A 19,414-nucleotide genomic window follows, 5' to 3' on the forward strand; every position below is an offset into this window, starting at 1 on the left:
TGAGACAGAGACCAGAGACAGAGGGAGAGAGTGAACACTGCAACAGGACCCCATGTCTGGCCTGACGCTTCGTTTAATAATGTACATCTTGTTGGTGACATGGAGGAGTAAGTGAGGATTTCTATTAAACCCACATAAACCTTCTCTCTCTCTTGACCATAAGAATAGCAATTGCAGTAAACTTTCTGGCACAACCACTTGGAAAATATTAGCTAAAACATTAATCATACCTATCAAAATATTTCTGGACTTCTAGCAACCCGAGATTTTTCTCTCTTTCTGTATGTCTTTATTATTTATAAGTAAAAGGAACAGTTGATTAGTGTTAAACACTGTAGCTGCCTATGTAACATACTTTGTGGTTAGTGTTGTCTGTTGTCCTGTTTGTCTGTCCATGGTCTGCTGTCATGTCTGTCTGTCCATGGTCTGTTGTCCTGTCTGTCCATGGTCTGTTGTCCTGTCTGTCCATGGTCTGTTGTCCTGTCTGTCCATGGTCTGTTGTCCTGTCTGTCCATGGTCTGTTGTCCTGTCTGTCCATGGTCTGTTGTCCTGTCTGTCTGTCCATTGTCTGTTGTCCTGTCTGTCTGTCTATGGTCTGTTGTCCTGTCTATCTGTGGTCAGTTGCCCTGTCTGTCTATGGTTAGTTGTCCTGTCTGTCCATGGTCAGTTGTCCTGTCTGTCCATGGTCTGTTGTCCTGTCTGTCTGTCCATTGTCTGTTGTCCTGTCTGTCTGTCTATGGTCTGTTGTCCTGTCTATCTGTGGTCAGTTGCCCTGTCTGTCTATGGTTAGTTGTCCTGTCTGTCCATGGTCAGTTGTCCTGTCTGTCCATGGTCTGTTGTCCTGTCTGTCTGTCCATTGTCTGTTGTCCTGTCTGTCTGTCTATGGTCTGTTGTCCTGTCTATCTGTGGTCAGTTGCCCTGTCTGTCTATGGTCTGTTGTCCTGTCAATGGTTAGTTGTCCTGTCAATGGTTAGTTGTCCTGTCAATGGTCAGTTGTCCTGTCAATGGTCAGTTGTCCTGTCTATGGTCAGTTGTCCTGTCTGTCTGTCCATTGTCTGTTGTCCTGTCTGTCTGTCCATGGTCTGTTGTCCTGTCTGTCCATGGTCTGTTGTCCTGTCTGTCCATGGTCTGTTGTCCTGTCTGTCCATGGTCTGTTGTCCTGTCTGTCCATGGTCTGTTGTCCTGTCTGTCTGTCCATTGTCTGTTGTCCTGTCTGTCTGTCTATGGTCTGTTGTCCTGTCTATCTGTGGTCAGTTGCCCTGTCTGTCTATGGTCAGTTGTCCTGTCAATGGTTAGTTGTCCTGTCAATGGTCAGTTGTCCTGTCTGTCCATGGTCTGTTGTCCTGTCTGTCCATGGTCTGTTGTCCTGTCTGTCCATGGTCTGTTGTCCTGTCTGTCCATGGTCTGTTGTCCTGTCTGTCTGTCCATTGTCTGTTGTCCTGTCTGTCTGTCTATGGTCTGTTGTCCTGTCTGTCTGTCTATGGTCTGTTGTCCTGTCTATCTGTGGTCAGTTGCCCTGTCTGTCTATGGTTAGTTGTCCTGTCTGTCCATGGTCAGTTGTCCTGTCTGTCCATGGTCTGTTGTCCTGTCTGTCTGTCCATTGTCTGTTGTCCTGTCTGTCTGTCTATGGTCTGTTGTCCTGTCTATCTGTGGTCAGTTGCCCTGTCTGTCTATGGTTAGTTGTCCTGTCTGTCCATGGTCAGTTGTCCTGTCTGTCCATGGTCTGTTGTCCTGTCTGTCTGTCCATTGTCTGTTGTCCTGTCTGTCTGTCTATGGTCTGTTGTCCTGTCATCTGTGGTCAGTTGCCCTGTCTGTCTATGGTCTGTTGTCCTGTCAATGGTTAGTTGTCCTGTCAATGGTTAGTTGTCCTGTCAATGGTCAGTTGTCCTGTCAATGGTCAGTTGTCCTGTCAATGGTTAGTTGTCCTGTCTATGGTCAGTTGTCCTGTCTGTCCATGGGTTAGTTGTCCTGGTCTGTTGTCCTGGTCCATGGTCTGTTGTCCTGTCTGTCCATGGTCTGTTGTCCTGTCTGTCTGTCCATTGTCTGTTGTCCTGTCCTGTCAATGGTCTGTTGTCCTGTCTATCTGTGGTCAGTTGCCCTGTCTGTCTATGGTTAGTTGTCTGTCTGTCCATGGTCAGTTGTCCTGTCTGTCCATGGTCTGTTGTCCTGTCTGTCTGTCTATGGTCTGTTGTCCTGTCTATCTGTGGTCAGTTGCCCTGTCTGTCTATGGTCTGTTGTCCTGTCAATGGTTAGTTGTCCTGTCAATGGTCTGTTGTCCTGTCAATGGTTAGTTGTCCTGTCAATGGTCTGTTGTCCTGTCAATGGTTAGTTGTCCTGTCAATGGTCAGTTGTCCTGTCAATGGTCAGTTGTCCTGTCTATGCATGGTAAGTAGTTCTCTGTAGAAGGTTGTGAAGCAGAGGCCTCGTTTGTCAATATTGCATAGAAAACTATTCTAATATACTACCTACGAACAGAATTTAGAATGTTCATACGCATAGAAAATGTGTGATTTATCAAACAATCCTACAAGCGTCATACACACACCGGTAGGAGATAACCATTGATAAATACCAATTGTTCTCAGCCTTAGTGCTTGTGCACTACCTTGGCTATTTGCATTTTGAAACACCCCTAATTAATGAAATATAGTCAAAATCATCCCATTGAAGTCCGTGGCTAATATACACTGGGTGTTTAAAACATTAAGAACATCTTCCTCATATTGAGTTGCGCCCCCCACACACATATGGCTGTGCGTAAATCTTACACTTTGTGTGGAAATGCTCCCACGCATGGTTTACGCGGATTTGTGTCTACACATGATTGATAAATGAGGCGCCTCGGATATATCTATGTGGTTGTTTCTTGTACTGTATGCACGGCTGGTCCTAAGGGTCAGTATAGTTTGTGGTTATCCAGATGGCTCTACTTGTGGTCCCTGGTGACTGCATGGTCTGTGGTTCAGTACTTACCTCTGCCTAGGTCCATCTCAGTGCAGCGTCTCTCTGGGTTGCTGTGGACACGGCACTTGAACACGGCTCCAGGAGTGTGAACAGAGCTGCTGTGGGAAGAGTTGGCCTTGGGGGCCCCTACCAGCACCCTGTAGACAGAAACAAAACATAGTTTGTAAACTGTGCAAACACAACAGATCCTGTCACAGCAGTCAAGAACAAGAACAACTTCAAGAAGGAGGACTGCTGTAGTAGGAAGAGTTGGCCTTGGGGGGCCCTATCTGCACCTTGCATGCAGAAACAATGGGAGAAAAAGAACACCTTGCATGAAGAGTCAAAGGGTGGTTGTCACCAAGCATGAAGGATACAGTGTCAATAACACACATCCTCCCACTGGGCACACACTGGTTGAATCAATGTTGTTTCCAAGTCATTTAAATTAAATGACGTTAAACCAACATGGAATAGACGTTGAATTGATGTCTGTGCCCAGTGGGCTGTCACAGTAAAGTCACATAATGATCTTCATAAGGCCCACTCTACAACAGAGTAATTCCCCCCATGTTCAAGACAAGTATGGTAGCCTATATTCAGGGGTGGAACTGGGGGAGAATATGTGGAACTGGGGTTCTCAAAGTGAAAATATTTTGATGTGAAAATCTGCTTTCCAAAGGTGAACTCTAAAATGTAACATGAGTTCCCGAGTGACTTTTATTACAATTCCACCCCTGGGTATATGGGTCAGTCATGGCATCAGCACCCTGATTCATGGACTCATGACAATGAAGACAATGGTGGGAGTTGACAGCTATGGGGACATGATCCCATAAGCTTTGGCTACATGCTGGAATCTGGGACAGGCCAGCTAGGCTGCTACAGAAAAAAAGTCTAAAAGAAACCTAATGACATGCACATTCTTAAATAATGCACATCAATCAAACTGTTGACATAATAATGATAAGATTATATGTCACCATCATACAAATGGACTGTTTTTCGAAACAAGATAAATGAGTTTAAGCAGTGAAGTAGTGAGTAAACTTCACCCACACACTGTCAATTGAGTACGTGTATTTTTTTTTAGAAAATATTATTTAGTTAGTGATTTTAGAGGCTATTGCTCACATCATTAGGCTATTATTTTTAAACAACTGCATGCAGGCTATTCTTTCAACAACTGCATGTAGGCTACGTAGGGCGCACAAATCTGAATGGCCCAAATACAATCCATAAGAATTGCGTAACAACCATACTGTGCCATTAATGTCCGAGGGCGGATACATAAGTGCATGAACAGTCCCCATTGCAATAACATTCACTATAAGATAGATACTAGGCGTTATAGGCTACCATGAGTAAACAGGTAGCCTATGAGACTTACCAGCGCGTATTGTCATGATAGTGCTCCAGAACAGAATATCCAAAGAAACTCGAGTCAGGTCCACGGAACACAATAGGATGTTCTAAGTCAATGTTGTAGGAGTGAACTACAGAAACAGACAAATACACGTAGAGCACATTCAAAAGGCTCCTCTTCTGATTCAGAAAATGGGCCATCTTTTTGCGCATCCTTGAGAGGAACAACACTATGGAAAAAGTATCTAAAAACAAAGCTCGTCAAGGTTTCAGTGCTACTACAGAAAAAAGTTACAAAAACTAACAGTTCAACTAGTTTCTGAAGTCTAGCACTTCGAACATGGAAAAATGACAGGGGTAGGTGCTCGAGAATAAAAATAATTGTCCGGTGAAAAGTAACGGTCTGATCAGCTGCTCTCCATACTGTGAATCTGAGGAACTGGAGTCTGCAGCTCGTAGTTGCTCGCGGCGATGATAAGTGCGGTCATGGTGAAACGCAAATGGGTTCGGGGCCCGAGCATCAGATTTCATCAAAACCGCTTCGCGCTTACGTTTATGAACGATGCTGCCCCCTGCCGTTCGGTATGTGAACAAACCAAGGGCAAAAGACAAACTACCTGTTGTAGACCAATCCATTTGTATATTGGCTGATGTTTGTGGATCATGCAGTCTTCATCACTTGTTCATATATTTTGGAAACACTTCCTTGCTTAACAAAATAAGTGGCTTGCCAGCAAATTAAAATATCAGAAATAAAATACTAAGTGGACTGTAATTTTTGGTTCACTTTAAGAAGGACCTGGTTCCATAAATTCAATTAAATGTATGTTACAAAAGATTCCTGCCATCTGGCAAGCCAAAGTAATCCGAGTAGTACTGTATAAAGGCAACTTTAAATCCTGGAAGTTTCTAATACAGATGTTATTTATTTCCTAAAGTGAAACATTTGTTATTCAACAGTATGAAAGAGATGTTCTCTATCAGCTTGCAGAACACTTCTATACTTACAGGTTAATAGAACTGTGACATGTCCTGTTTTGGTTAGAGTGGTTGTTATTCTGATCACTCTCTACAGTTAGAACACAAGCAGGTGATCACTTCTTATTTGTCATCTTATCTTATGATACAGATTGTGCAACAGAAATTGTGAAAAAAAAGGACTGAAATACCTCAACAAAATACCTCTGACTGACATCTCTTACTGAAAATTCAAATAAGCGTACCTTACCACCGGACTCTTCAAAAGGTTATTCAGGAAATTAAGAAAATATCTTAGTGAAATACAGTATCTTTTTCTGAAATATATCTGGTCATACAAGAATATAAAGGTCAGAATAGGCTAACATGTACATACTGTATATACAATATTGAAAAAGATCCACATTTCAGCAAAGTGAAAAATGAGCACAGAGGAAGACAGAAAATCAGTGTAAATAAAATTGTATTAGCTTGTCTCAAAATGTATTAATATAGCCAACAGTCACATTGTTCCCAATAGTACAGATTCACTTTTTTCTTTACAATATGTTTCGAGTTATTTTTTTGGTCAGTCTCCACAAAATATAAAGTAGAAAAGCTGTGGGAAACAAACAAACACGGTCCTAGAAGCCAGTGTGTCTAAGTGGTAGAGTGTAATGGAAGGTACAGTTAAAGGGTTATCTCATCCATAGAAATACAATGCAGATTCATATTAAGAACCGATAGAAATAGAACGTAGATATTTTATTTCTATGATCCATCACACAGTCACAAGGGGGAATTGATACGTAGAGCAGAAACAACCAAAAAATCAACTGATAAACAACCAAAGATCGACTCAAAAACAACCATGGATCAACTGAAAAACATCATTTAAAGTAACTGTCCAGTTAAAATCTCCTAAAAGTTCATATTCTGTTAACTCATACCCAAATAATGTTGTTGACTAGTCTTATACTCATATGTGGGCAAAGCATAAATTGAAGAAATAACACTTCAAAAACCCCACCTCAAACTTGTATCTCAAACAGACATTTAAAAATGCTTGCCATTTCCTCATAGAGAACGATGTCATCCTGCCTCATTGGCTGAGCTGGCCAATCAGCGGTCTAGTCACGTTCATATTTTTAATGACCGGTATACGCCCACACTATTCTGTTGTTGGGTAGTCCCCAACAACCGGATGTTCTGGTTTTCAGGGGAAATGGAAAGAGCCTGTGTTGCAACTCCATCTTAACTCCTCCTCCACATTTAATGGATTGGCTGAGCAGTGCAGAAGAGAACCTCCTGACAGTTTTTTCTTCTTCTCGTCAAGACTAGTGTGTAGGGAATCTAGTTTCTGGCATTTAAATAGTACGTTCTCAAAGGAAAAGTATTTCACTCATATTGTCATTAATTATAGGTCATATTTAATAGAAATCTGGAAAAACTGGACAGTTCATTTATCAGAAAACACAACCAAAGAATCAACTCAAAAACAATCAACCAACCCAATGACCAAAACAAACTTATTGCACAAGCCATCCATCCAAAGAAAATCTAAGTAAGAAAGATAATTAATTTTGGACTAAAAAACAAACAAATATTGTATAATTCATAAATTAAAAACCCTAATTTCATCGTGTGAAAGTAGACTGGAAGAATTAGATACTATCTTTAGTTGGCATATTTTATAGTTCCCTCATAAGATTAGCTATGCAGCTCATACACATATCTACACAGCGCACAAACACACACAGTCAGAAGCAAAAGAAGTCAGACAGGACAGTAGAAGGGCTAGAGCTAGTCCACAGAGGTACAGTAGTCTTCATTCTAGTCCTTCAGCAGCAGTTTAGTCCACCCTCCATCCTTAAAGTACCAGCATCATTCTAATACCTGACCCTCATCGTAGCCAAGGCTGAAACAATAGGGAGAAGAGAGATACATGATTACTTTAACTGCACAGTACTACTTTGACTGGTAAGAAGAGAATAGAAGCACAAATACCATCTACTCTGATCTGACCTAAATCACACTTATGACTAAGCATTTCACAGTAAGGTCTACACCAGTTGTATTTGGATCATCTGACAAATAAATGTGATTTGATACTAAAGCCAAATTCTGTATGCTTGTACTCTGTGCTTACCAATATGCCTTAATACTGTAACAGACAAGAGGCTAGACATGTCTTCCCCCTTCACATCCCGCCATGTGTTTCCATTGCTGTAACCGATACTGTAGTCACGGGTAAGTGATCTACATGGGTCTAGTTGTTTAAGATGCAATATATCTGGATGAGTAGGATATTATCAACATACTATACCTATAGGCCAAGGCAACGTCTGTAAGCGATTGCTGACATAGCACGGACTGGGTGTGTGTGTGTGTGCGCATCTGTGTGGTTGCATATGGCTCATCATTAGTGGCTTTACGACAAGGAAGAACAGATGCTTACAATTGCTTTTGTATCCTCTTTCTCCAGAACCTGCTGAGCTTGGTCTTGTGGGAACTTGAGCATGGAGGTTATGACTTTAGCCATCGTCTGTGGGAGGGAAGAGAAAAACACAGAAATTACTTAACCATCTAAAAAGAAAAGTAGCATACATTCAAATAAAAACGTTTTTTTCCCTACCTATTTCTTTTCATTGAAAATTCCTTAAACATGAACTTTAACTTGGTGGCTGGGGATGTTTGTGATATGTGTTGGGAAACTGATGACAGTTCACAACTGAGTTGTTAGAGTCAATGCTCTCAATGGCATGGGTATGCAGCCACATGGTTCAATGTTTTTCAGTCTCTCAATTCTTGGCCGCCGGGTTGGGATCATTGCAGTAAACCTAGTACTAAAACTGCCCATCTGTACAGACATTCACCCAGCCCAGACCCAACATGGATGATCAGTCAACCTCTGTCCAGCCATATACCAAGCTCAGATCCATCATGGAGGCTTAGTGATCCCCTGTCCAGCCAATCACCCAGCTCAGATCCATCATGGAGGCTTAGTGATCCCCTGTCCAGCCAATCACCCAGCTCAGATCCATCATGGAGGCTTAGTGATCCCCTGTCCAGCCAATCACCCAGCTCAGTCACCCACTTCACCCCATAGTAATCCAACATGCAGTCTCTACTCTGTGACACCCTGCCCTCATCACTACCATCTTCCATCAGATAAACAATTGAGGTTAAGTGAACCCATTTCCAGCCATTCACCACATAAGATCACACACTGCAGTCCATAAGGCTCTGTGGCCACCTGCCCTCAACACCACCAACCCAATCAAATCAGCCTGCTCAAAAAAACTCAAAATCTATCTGCCAGCGTTAGCAGCATGTGTTATCTAGCTTATAAAATTCTGTCCCTAATCAGAAAAAGTGCTACTGTTTGAGGAAACCAGGGGAACAACCAACCAAAGACCTCTTCTTGTTGTAGAGGAGCTAAAGAAGTCCAGTAAGTCTTTAAAATGTCAGTGTGAGTCATGTGAATAGTATGTCTGTGGGGGGGACATCCTTCCACTCCCAGGGAGGCCATAATGATATGGCTATGACATCATCAAGTTTAACTGTTTACTGAGGACCTAGGGGGGAACCCTGCTAACTTTATGTGTGTGCGTGCGATACCCCGCTGTTTTTAGGACCGTGTCAACTACCACTGTTAATTCCCATACAGCATCATTAATTAGCACCTATGCTAAACGGACACAAACACAAAATTACTTTTGCACGAGTCTAACTGGGTGATGGCTGTGTGGGAATGGAGAAGTTTATTGGCTCTCTCTCTACGGTCTCTCCTCCTTCCATATTTTCGACCTCCTCTCACATTTTCATTGAGGGAAAGCAACTAAACAAATGGCAATCTATCCTGGGCTGAATAAAAGGGAAGTGTGATACCGATGGTTATATTTCAAGAAACTTGAATGATGCAGGATTATGTGCACTGTCAATCTTCCCTCATCGGAAAATGTTACTTTAATGCTAAAGATGCAAATGGATTATTGATAAAATACCTTAGTTTCCCGCCCCATCATGTACTCAAACAGCACCTTCCTCAGGTACTCAAACTCTGTGGGTTCCGAGAAGGACTCAGCACGATAATGGCCAGGATCTAGAACACACAAAGGGTTAAATTAATTCATCACAAAATTAAAGTCACTAAATCTTTAAAATGTATGGACAAAGTTGTACAATCTTGATCATCAGTGAATTCAGTCACCAAGCTATTAACTAGGACATACAGTGAGCTCCAAAAGTATTGGGACACATTTGTTGTCGTTTTGGCTCTGTACTCCACTTTGGATTTGAACTTTGGATTTGTAATGATACAATGACTGTGAGGTTAAAGTGGAGACTGTCAGATTTCATTTGAGAGTATTTTTATCCATATCGGGTGAATCGTTTAGAAGTTACAGCACTTTTGGTACATAGTCCCTCCATTTTAGGGGACAAGTTCACTTACATTGTATACAGTATTTACATTAAAAGTATTTGGACCCCTATTCATAGCACGCAATGACTACATCAATCTGGTGACTCTACAAACTGGTTGGATGCAATTGTTGTTTGTTTTGGTTGTGTTTCAGATCATTTGTGCACAATAGAAATTAATGGTAAATAATGTAGTGTGTCATTGGAGTCAATTTTATTGTAAATAAGAATAGAATGTTTCTAACACTTCTACATTAATGTGGATGCTACCATGATTATGGATAATCCTGAATGAGTCGTGAATGATGAGTGAGAAAGTTAGACGCACAAATATCATACCCCCAAGACATGCTAACCTTTCACCATTATAATAACAGGGGAGGTTATAATTTTTTTGTGTGTGTGTGTGTGTGTGTGTGTGGGGGGTATGATATTTGTGCATCTAACTTTCAAACTCATTATCATTATTCACGATTCGTTCAGGATTATCCGTAATCATGCTAACATCCACATTAATTCTTCAAGCTCAGTCAAGGTGTTGGGGATCATGGCTAGACAGGCATTTTCAAGCAGATTTAAGCCAACAATGGTAACTTGGCCACTCAGGAACATTCACAGTCTTCTTAGTAAGCAACTCCAGTGTAGCTAGATTTGGCCTTAGATTTGTTGTAGATTATTGTCCTGCTGAAAGGTGAATTCCTCTCCCAGTGTCTGGTGTAAAGCAGGTTTTCCTCTAGGATTTTGCCTGTGCTTAGCTCAATTCCATTTCTTTGTATCCTGACAAACTCCCCAGTCTTTGCCGATGTCAAGCATTCCCATACAATGATGCAGCCACCACCATGCTTGAAAATAAAGAGGCAGTTACTCAGTAATGTGTTGTGTTGGATTTGCCCCAACTTTTGCAAGGCTTTGCATTTAGGCCAACAAGTCTATTCCTTTTACGTGTTTTCTTGTTGGTTGCAGTTCTACTGTAGTGCCTTGTTGCATACAGGATGCATGTTTTGGAATATTTCTATTCTGTATATTTGTATTCTTTTCACTCTGTCATTTCGATCATTATTGTGGAGTCACTACAATGTTGTTAATTATCTGAATTGTTACCCATCTACCAATCACCGCCCTTCCTTGAGGCTTTCGAAAGGTTCCCTGGTCTTTTTAGTTGTATCTGTGCTTGAAATTCAATACTTCACTGAGGGACAGATGTTGTGTTTATGGTGGGACAGAGGAAGGGTCGATCATTCAAAATCATGTCAACCACTATTATTTCAAACAGAGTGTGTCCATGTAATTTATGTGATTTGTTAAGCCAAATTTTACTCCTGAACTAATTTAGGCATGCCTAAACAAAAAGGGAGTGAATAATGTTTCAATTAGTTACAGAACATGGAAACCCTTACAGCAGTGCACAGGCGTGGGTTCAAACCAAGTGCCAAATACAAAAACGACCAAAACTGGAAAGCATGGCACATGGCCTAGATGAGCACTAGTACACCGCAAGAACATTACAAACAGTCCAGTTCAGGGTTTCCGTTAGCGGTAAATGCCGGCTTTTGGTCGATAAAAAAATGAAGAGCAGATAAAAATTGTTGCCGGCCAAATTGCAAAATAGTGTTTTTTTTTCTTTGATGGAAATACCAGTTGATGTGCTCCAACTTCAAATGCAAATAGGCTGATAAATCCTCAAGCTGCTGGGGTGCGTGTGTTCCTATTTTTACTCATGCAAAAGACGGGAGGCCCTCGTAAAAGGACTTGAGCTTAGCGTACCACAACTGGGCAAAATTCGCGAATTTGAAGTCATACCACAGATTCTCAGTTGGATTGAGGTCTGGGCTTTGACTAGGCCATTCCAAGACATTTAAATGTTTCCCCTTAAATAACTCGAGTGTTGCTTTAGCAATATGCTTAGGGTAATTGTCCTGCTGGAATGTGAACCTCCATCCCAGTCTCAAATCTCTGGAAGACTGAAACAGGTTTCCCTCAAGAATATCCCTGTATTTAGCGCCATCTATCATTCCTTCAATTCTGACCAATTTCCCAGTCCCTGCCGATGAAAAACAGCCCCATAGCATGGTGCTGCCACCACCATGCTTGGGGATGATATTCTTGGGGTGATGAGAGGTGCTGGGTTTGCACTAGACATAGCATTTGCTTTGATGGCCAAAAATCAAAATTTTAGTCTCATCTGACCAGAGCACCTTCTTCCCTATGTTTGGGGAGTCTCACACATGCCTTTTGGCGAACACCAAACATGTTTGCTTATTTTTTTCTTTAAGCAATGGCTTTTTTCTGTCCACTCCTCCATAAAGCCCTGCTCTGTGGAGTATATGGCTTAAAGTGGTCCTATGGACAGATCCTCCAATCTCCGCTGTGGAGCTTTGCAGCTCCTTCATGGTTATCTTTGGTCTCTTTGTTGCCTCTGATTAATGCCCTCCTAGCCTGGTCTGTGAGTTTTGGTCAGCATCCCTCTTTTGCCAGGTTTGTTGTGGTGCCATATTATTTCCATTTTTTAATAAATGGTGCTCCGTGGAATGTTCAAAGTTTCAAATATGTTTTTTATAACCTGTACTTCTCCACAACTTTGTCCCTGACCTGTTTGGAGAGCTCCTTGGTCTTCATGGTGCCGCTTGCTTGTTGGTGCCCCTTGCTTAGTGGTGTTGCAGACTCTGGGGCCTTTCAGAACAGGTTTATATATACACTGAGATCATGTTACAAATTGCACACAGGTGGACTTTATTGAACTAATTATGTGACATCAAGGTAATTGGTTGCACCAGATCTTATTTAGAGGCTTCATAGCAAAGGGGTGAATATATGCATGCACCACTTTTCAATTTATGAAGTTATTTTTTTCATTTCACTTCACAAATTTGGATTATTTTGTGTATGTCCATTACATGAAATCCAAATAAAAACAGGTTGTAATACAACAAAATCGGAAAAATGCCTAGGGGGTGAATCATTGTGTGAAACAACTTGGAGCTGTGCAAAGAATTTCCTCTATAAGGACAATATGTTCCATAGAGATGTTGGGGCCAGCATCTGAACATGATAGAGATGGCCTTGAGGTTGAAAGGTAAAGGGTTAGGAAAGGGAAAGGTAGGAAGAGAAAGGAGTGATGAAGAGAAGAGGTAGCGCAAACTAGCCTTTGATCATCAGGCGTGGAGAAACGGCCTGGCTAATAAATCCTTTGCGCCCTCTGACCTCCAGGCACTGGGCAGGGTACCCCAGCTGAACCCACAGAAGAGTAACACTAAAACAGGGGGCTGAGGACCCACCCTACACAACATAGCAGCGAGTCCCTCTACCTGGAACCACTCCTCATTAACCTCTTGACCAGGAGCCATTATTCTAAGGTGGTTTCTAAACTATCTATAATGGCTTGGAAATTGTTTTCACATTGTTCCTTTTTAGCACATTACCAACAACTATGGCTGAGTACAGCTCAGCGGTGTTATCAGGGTTTCACAGTGGTCAAGACAGCAGAAGCCATATTTAGATGGTGTTAATATATGCCAAGGCCGTCAACAGTGGTGTGAGTGAGTCACTGGACCAGCAAGCTTCTCTGCAGCTAGAATAGAGAAGCTATGGAATATGAAGCAATGGGGTAAGCATAAAGGGAAGAGGTTAGGATGTGACCTGGCCAAGAGGGTTGTTCAAACACGGAGGCCAAAAAGAGTGGAGCACAGGTGTCTCAGGTTGGAGAGAGCATTTGATATTGAGTGGTGAAACTTCAGGCCAGGAGGCACGGGGAGAAGCCAGGCTGTGTGCTGTGCTGCTGTGCGTTAGGGGTTTTTGCGTGGGAAACAAGACTGCAGCCTGCAAAAGCCATTATGTCCTGGGATTAATTTTCACCTGGTTCCCCACCTCCTCATCCCACTTTCCCTTCCGACAGCCGATTCTCTTTATTACGCCAGCAGGGAAGGTCCATGAAGAGGCTAGAATTTAGTTTGACAGTCCCGCCTTCCTCTACCCTGTCCTCCCCTCTCCTCTCCTCTCCTCCACACCCACTCTCAAAACCCCTGCGTCCCATGTCACATATTTTTTATCCATGTTCAACGGTGCGTGCCGTGTGTGTGTGTTCGCAGATTGACTTGACAGATTAATAGCAGTGATGTTAGAGGTACTATTCTCCCACAGAGTCAGCAGCACAGCTGGGATTACATGTGTGGACCTAGGCCTACAAGTCAAACTATCGCTCACACGCAGCACATATTACTACAATCAATAACATGCCCAGTCTCTGGCATCGTTTAGTTTAGACTGGCTTGAACATGTTTACATTTATCTCCTAAATAAGGAAGACAGGTGCATTTCCTGCCCTTCCATTGGCATATGACATCAATTCATACCAAGGTTTCCATATGGAAAATGTGGCGCTGGACATTTCACCGGCAACATTTTAAATTTACCGGACATTTGAGAAATCTGTAGGACGCACATACACTGGGTGCATAACCTGATTAGGGTGTCCACCCACGGTGCTCAGAATGACAGAAATCACATTTAGGTTATGGTAATTCATATCAACAGAACATACAAGTCGAGGATGCAACGATGTGCGTACCTTCTTACCAAACTCTGATGTGCACTTCAAACATGTTAGAATAACTGCCACATTTACTTTCCTCAGCCAAGATGAGTATCGAACAGCACTAGCCTATGTCAACCTACCAGCCCCCATAGTAGAAAAGTTGACCTATTATATTGGTCAGCTTGTCAAGAAACAGCCTATTGCAAACAGACTCTAGGACAGTTGTGGGAAGACAGAGCCCAAATGCATACAACAACGAGGCCTAGGCTACACAAAAAAAACAGTTAAAAAGCAATGAGTCTGATGCAACATATCAGAATGTTTGGCTTAAAATGATGATACAACTAGTATTTCTTCACATTATAAGCGCACAAGGCAGTAGGATACGTGGGTATGTTCATTCCATAATGCAATTAGCTGGAAAACACTGTTGTCAAAAGGGCACCGCAGTTTCATGTGACAGTGATGAAAATATCCATTAGAAATGGAGAAAAAGAGGAGATCTAATAGGCTACTTTGAAGCAAGGTAAGACATGCCTCATATGTATTAAAACATTCAGGTTTCAAACAAAGTATGTTTTCAAAATGCATAACCTACTGCCTCCAGCTCATTGCAAAGTGGTGTGTGACATACTGATGAAGCCTGCCTTCTGTTGCCGTTTGAGATGCTGCAGTAGCAGCTCTCGCACTATGACAGATTCTCTGCTCTGTATCTATCTGTATGCTGTACGGGTGTGAAAAATAAGATACATAGCCAAAATGGCAACTGTAAAGTTTGGTGGAGGATTAAAAAGGTCTGGGGCTGTTTTTCATGGTTCAGGCTAGGCTCCTTATTTCCAATGAAGAGAAATCTTAACGCTACAGCATACAATGACATTCTTGTTGATTCTGTGCCTCCAACTTTGTGGTAGGCCCTTAGCTGTTTCAGCATGACAATACCTCCATGCACAAAGCAAGGTCCATACAGAAATGGTTTGTCGAGATCCGTGTGGAAGAACTTGACTGGCCTGAACAGAGCCCTGACCTCAAACCTATCGAACACCTTTGGGATGAATTGGAACGTCGATTGCGAGCCAGGCCCAATCACCCAACATCAGTGCCCAACCGCACTAATGCTCTTATGGCTGAATGAAAGAAAGTCCCCTCAGCAATGTTTCAACATCTAGTGGAAAGCCTTCACTGAAGAGTGGAGGCTGTTATAGCAGCAAAGGGGGACCAACTCCATATTAATGCCCATGATTTTGGAATGAGATGTTCGACGAGCAGATGTTCACATACTTTTGGTCTTGTAGTGTATTTGTTTTATTTGACCTGGTAAGTTGACTGAGAACACATTCTTATTTACAGTTAGTTACAGGGGTTAGAGAAGAGGTATGAATGAGCCAATTGGAATCTGGGGATGATTAGGTGGCCATGATTGTACGAGGGCCCGATTGGGAATTTAGCCAGTACACCGGGGTTAACGCGCCTACTCTTACGAAAAGTGCTATGGGCTCTTTAGTGAACACAGAGTCAGGATTTAACGTCCCATCCGAAAGACGGCACCCTACACAGGGCAATGTCCCCAATCACTGCCCTGGGGCATTGGAACAGAGGAAAGAATCCCTCTGTTATAAAGATGCTTATATGTAAAGTAGTATAGATGTTTTATATAAATGTTATTATAAACTGGGTGTTTCAAGCCCTGAATGTTGATTGGCTGACAGCCATGGTATAGCAGACCGGTATGACAAAACATTTATTTTTACTGCTCTAATTACGTTGATAACCAGTTTACAACAGCAATAAGGGACATCGGGGGCTTGTGATATATGGCCAATATACCACGGCTAAGGGCTGTGTCCAGGCACCCTGCTTTGCGTTGGACCGAAGAACAGCCCCTAGTCGTGGTATATTGACTATATACCACATCACTTCGGGCCTTATTACTTAAATATAGATGTTTAAGTTAACATTACCTTTGAACGTGCTCCCCATATGAGTCAACACTGAGTTCTTGTGGACACATCTCATTTTGTCCTCCAGTGAGTGGATCTAGAAGGGCAAAAGTACATTAGAAAAAAGCACAAAATCGACAAAAAGGGATTCCTTTTTTGGGAACACTTTAATTAAAGTCTGCAGGTGTAAAGCATTATACATGCTTATAACAAGTTATGAAGTGTCATACCTACATGCTTAGTAAAGTGTTACCATTTTATTCAAGTGGTTGTGTTCCTTTAAATTACTTGTACTGAACAGTTTGTGGGAGATAAATAGCAATATACTGGCCTGCTATGGTCATCCAGGGGTTAGTTTATTTGGAGAACGATCAGTCCACACAATGTGTGAGAGAAACAGTGTGTGAGTGTGTGTGTGTGAGAGAAACAGTGGGAAGGGGCAGGGTAATTGTTTATAAGGTTACAGCAAGAATAAACAGATGTTCCATGTAATGAACTTAATCCAAAGAGATAGACTAACAGTCAGATAGGATGGCCGGAGGGTGAAAGAGTCCTGGAAAGGAAGAGAGGAATACAGTGGTGTGGAATGAGGGATGTACTGTACCGTAGAGAGACAGAGACTGAAAGACCAAGGTCAACTGATGCCCTTTTCCCACTACTGAGCCAAGCTGAGCATAGTCGAGCCAAGCTGTACTGTGCTGGCCATATAACATCATCACAGTTGCTGGAACCATAATGGAAAGGTAGCCTAGCGGTAAAGAGTGTTGGGCCAGTAACCAAAAGGTTGCTGGTTTGAATCCCCGAGCTGATTAGGTGAAAAATCTGTCGATGTGCACTTGAGCAAGGCACTGAACCCTAATAAGAGCTGGATAAGAGTGTCTGCTAAATTATATTTTTTTAAAGAAAGAACAAAAAAAACATCCAAGCCAGAAGAGTACGGTTATGCTTGGCACCACCTGTGACACTCACCCTGTCGACAAACTGCTGCTCCTTCAGCCTGGCCTCACTGAGCAGGGTGGTCTTCTCAGCTAGCTGGGCCTGCAGCTCCTCCACACCCATCTGAACCAATACAACACAATCATCAATAACAGACATGAGCAACAAATCAATAAAGACAAAGAAACTGTAGGTCTAGTTTTGGACGTTCCTCCTAAATGGGAAAAGGTTTGAACATTGTTTCAGAGCTCTCCTGAACGGAGATTCCAATCTCAATGTGATTAACCTGAAAGATGGAGAAAGAAAATAAATGTCAGTTTTATAGGAGCATCATGTGAGTGCTCTATTTCACAGCGTCTGTAAAGCATAGAGACAGAGCAACTGACCTGACATCTACATGAGTAGAGTGGCCTGTTGAGGCCCTGAATAAGGGTAGTCCTTCCTGAGTGTAACCCCATACAATCCCCACAAAGATATTACATCAGCTTGGAAATATGCAACAGCGAGGTAAACGAAAAAAGAGCTGCACTTCATTGTGTGTGTATGGGGGAGTGTGTCCTGTGTGTGTGTGTAGATGTGCGTGCGTGCAAGCTGATAATGTCTTTGTGTAGAGTGTGTGTGTGTGTGTGTGTGAGATGTGGTGAATGTGTTCTGACATGTGAATGTGCGACTGAGCGTGGGTGTTAGTCTGAGGGTCTCTCTACACAACAACACATGAGTATTAATTCGCCCTCTCCTCCTGCCTTTCTACCTCTCTCTCTAGATCCCTGTCCTTTCTAAAGCATACATCTGCTGTCCAGAGAATGACTACGTCCCAAATAGCACCCTATTACACATATAGAGCACTACTTATAGGGAATAGAGTGCCATTTGTGACACAGAAGATTAACTGGGAACAGGGATGGAAGGTGGAATGTGTGTACCAGACCTGGGTTTAAATAATATTTAACATTCACATACTTAATCGGGGCTTGATTGAGCTTGCCTGGCGAAATGGAACCAATAGAATACTCACAAAACCTCTGCCCTTCTGGCTCTCCAGGCAGTATTTTGAATAGTATTTGAACACAGGTCTGGATGGAGGAACAAAGAGAGGGTGTACTGCCTCTTTAAACCTGTTTTCCAAAAGAGAACACTACCCAGTCTGATACAAGAAATCCTCAGATCATCCAGTTAGCTCTGGAGACCAGCCACCTTACTAATAGAACCCATCGCCTGATTACAGCAAAATATGTAAGCCACACCCTTTGACAATTGCCTTGAACATCTCATGTCTTTAAAGTGGGGCTCCTGTTGTTAACACACACAGACAAACACATTTTTACTCCACAACAAACCAGAAGATAGCTGACACTAACTGTTATGCTCGTAAACTCTGAACTTTTGGAAAAATAAAAAATAATAATTAGAGAGCGAGAGAGAGCGCGCGAGAGAGACAGAGAGAGAGAGAGACAGAGCGAGAGAGAGAGACGAGGCTTTTCTTGGCTTTCCACACTGAACCGGTAATCTTTCCTCCATCAGACACATAGGTGTTTCAAATACAGGCCCACGGAGAGGCAGGATGAAGAAAAATGACAGTTTGTGCAGAGGTGTGTGTGGTTGAGTCTCTTTTGTGAGCGGGATGAGCAGGAAGCTGTATTAATGTATTGCCTCAACAGAATCCCATTCTATATGTCATCCAGCCAAGCCTCCAGGGCTGTATGGGTTTCCCAAAAAGTCAACCTATTCCCTTTATAGTGCACTACTTTTGATCAGGGCATAGAAGGCTCTAGTCAAAAGTAGTGCACTAAATAGGAAATACGGTGAAATTTGAGACACACAGTCAGTGGGAAAATACCACAGATATGGCAACCTCTTTTGACATCCTGTGTGCGGGGGTAAATTAAATACAGTATGAATAAACCGGTAAACCTGTAGCGATGGGGCGGCGGTAGCCTCAAAGTTAAGAGAGAAGTGCCAGTAACCGGATGCTTGCCGTTTTCAGTCTCGGGGCTGACGGGAGAAATCTGGCAGAAGTGAGCCAAGCAACCAGTGGGTGGTGGCAGTTAATTCCCAAACTGCTCTGTGGCTAACCCTGTGCCGCTAGTTGTGCTCCTCGCTAGGGATGTGACAAATGGAACATTTTCTTAATGTTTAAACTGACATTTTGTTATTGGTTATCCATCAAAACAAGAAATAAAATTCCATGTGAATTCACAATGCAGATGGTCTACATTGCGCTTCCTACAAAGAGAAAATTATAGAATTTATGCTGCTGGTGCTCTTGCTTTTCACAAGAGTGGCTCGTGTAGCTTGTTGTTGTCATCCAATCAAAAGTCAT

The 19,414-nt window shown here is 42.4% G+C and overlaps 2 protein-coding genes across 6 annotated transcripts in view; both read right to left on the reverse strand.

The window, feature by feature from the left end:
• itga9 (integrin, alpha 9) overlaps nucleotides 1–4,791 on the reverse strand; it is a 160,029-nt gene extending 155,238 nt beyond the window's left edge. For both annotated transcript variants that reach the window (XM_042306211.1, XM_042306212.1), the window contains exons 1-2: nucleotides 4,334–4,791; nucleotides 2,974–3,101 (exon numbers count right to left, since the gene is read on the reverse strand). In XM_042306211.1, the coding sequence (XP_042162145.1) occupies nucleotides 2,974–3,101; nucleotides 4,334–4,521 (316 nt within the window). In that variant the 5' untranslated portion in view covers nucleotides 4,522–4,791. The remainder of the gene's footprint in view (nucleotides 1–2,973; nucleotides 3,102–4,333) is intronic.
• A 941-nt stretch (nucleotides 4,792–5,732) lies between these two features.
• Nucleotides 5,733–19,414, reverse strand: part of golga4 (golgin A4) — a 52,374-nt gene continuing 38,692 nt past the window's right edge. For all 4 annotated transcript variants that reach the window (XM_024388231.2, XM_024388234.2, XM_024388233.2 and 1 more), the window contains 5 exons: nucleotides 17,128–17,217; nucleotides 16,180–16,255; nucleotides 9,273–9,370; nucleotides 7,724–7,810; nucleotides 5,733–7,183 (listed from right to left, as the gene is read on the reverse strand). In XM_024388231.2, the coding sequence (XP_024243999.1) occupies nucleotides 7,169–7,183; nucleotides 7,724–7,810; nucleotides 9,273–9,370; nucleotides 16,180–16,255; nucleotides 17,128–17,217 (366 nt within the window). In that variant the 3' untranslated portion in view covers nucleotides 5,733–7,168. The remainder of the gene's footprint in view (nucleotides 7,184–7,723; nucleotides 7,811–9,272; nucleotides 9,371–16,179; nucleotides 16,256–17,127; nucleotides 17,218–19,414) is intronic.

Source organism: Oncorhynchus tshawytscha, linkage group LG25 (assembly GCF_018296145.1).
Source record: "Oncorhynchus tshawytscha isolate Ot180627B linkage group LG25, Otsh_v2.0, whole genome shotgun sequence".
Taxonomy (NCBI): domain Eukaryota; kingdom Metazoa; phylum Chordata; class Actinopteri; order Salmoniformes; family Salmonidae; genus Oncorhynchus; species Oncorhynchus tshawytscha.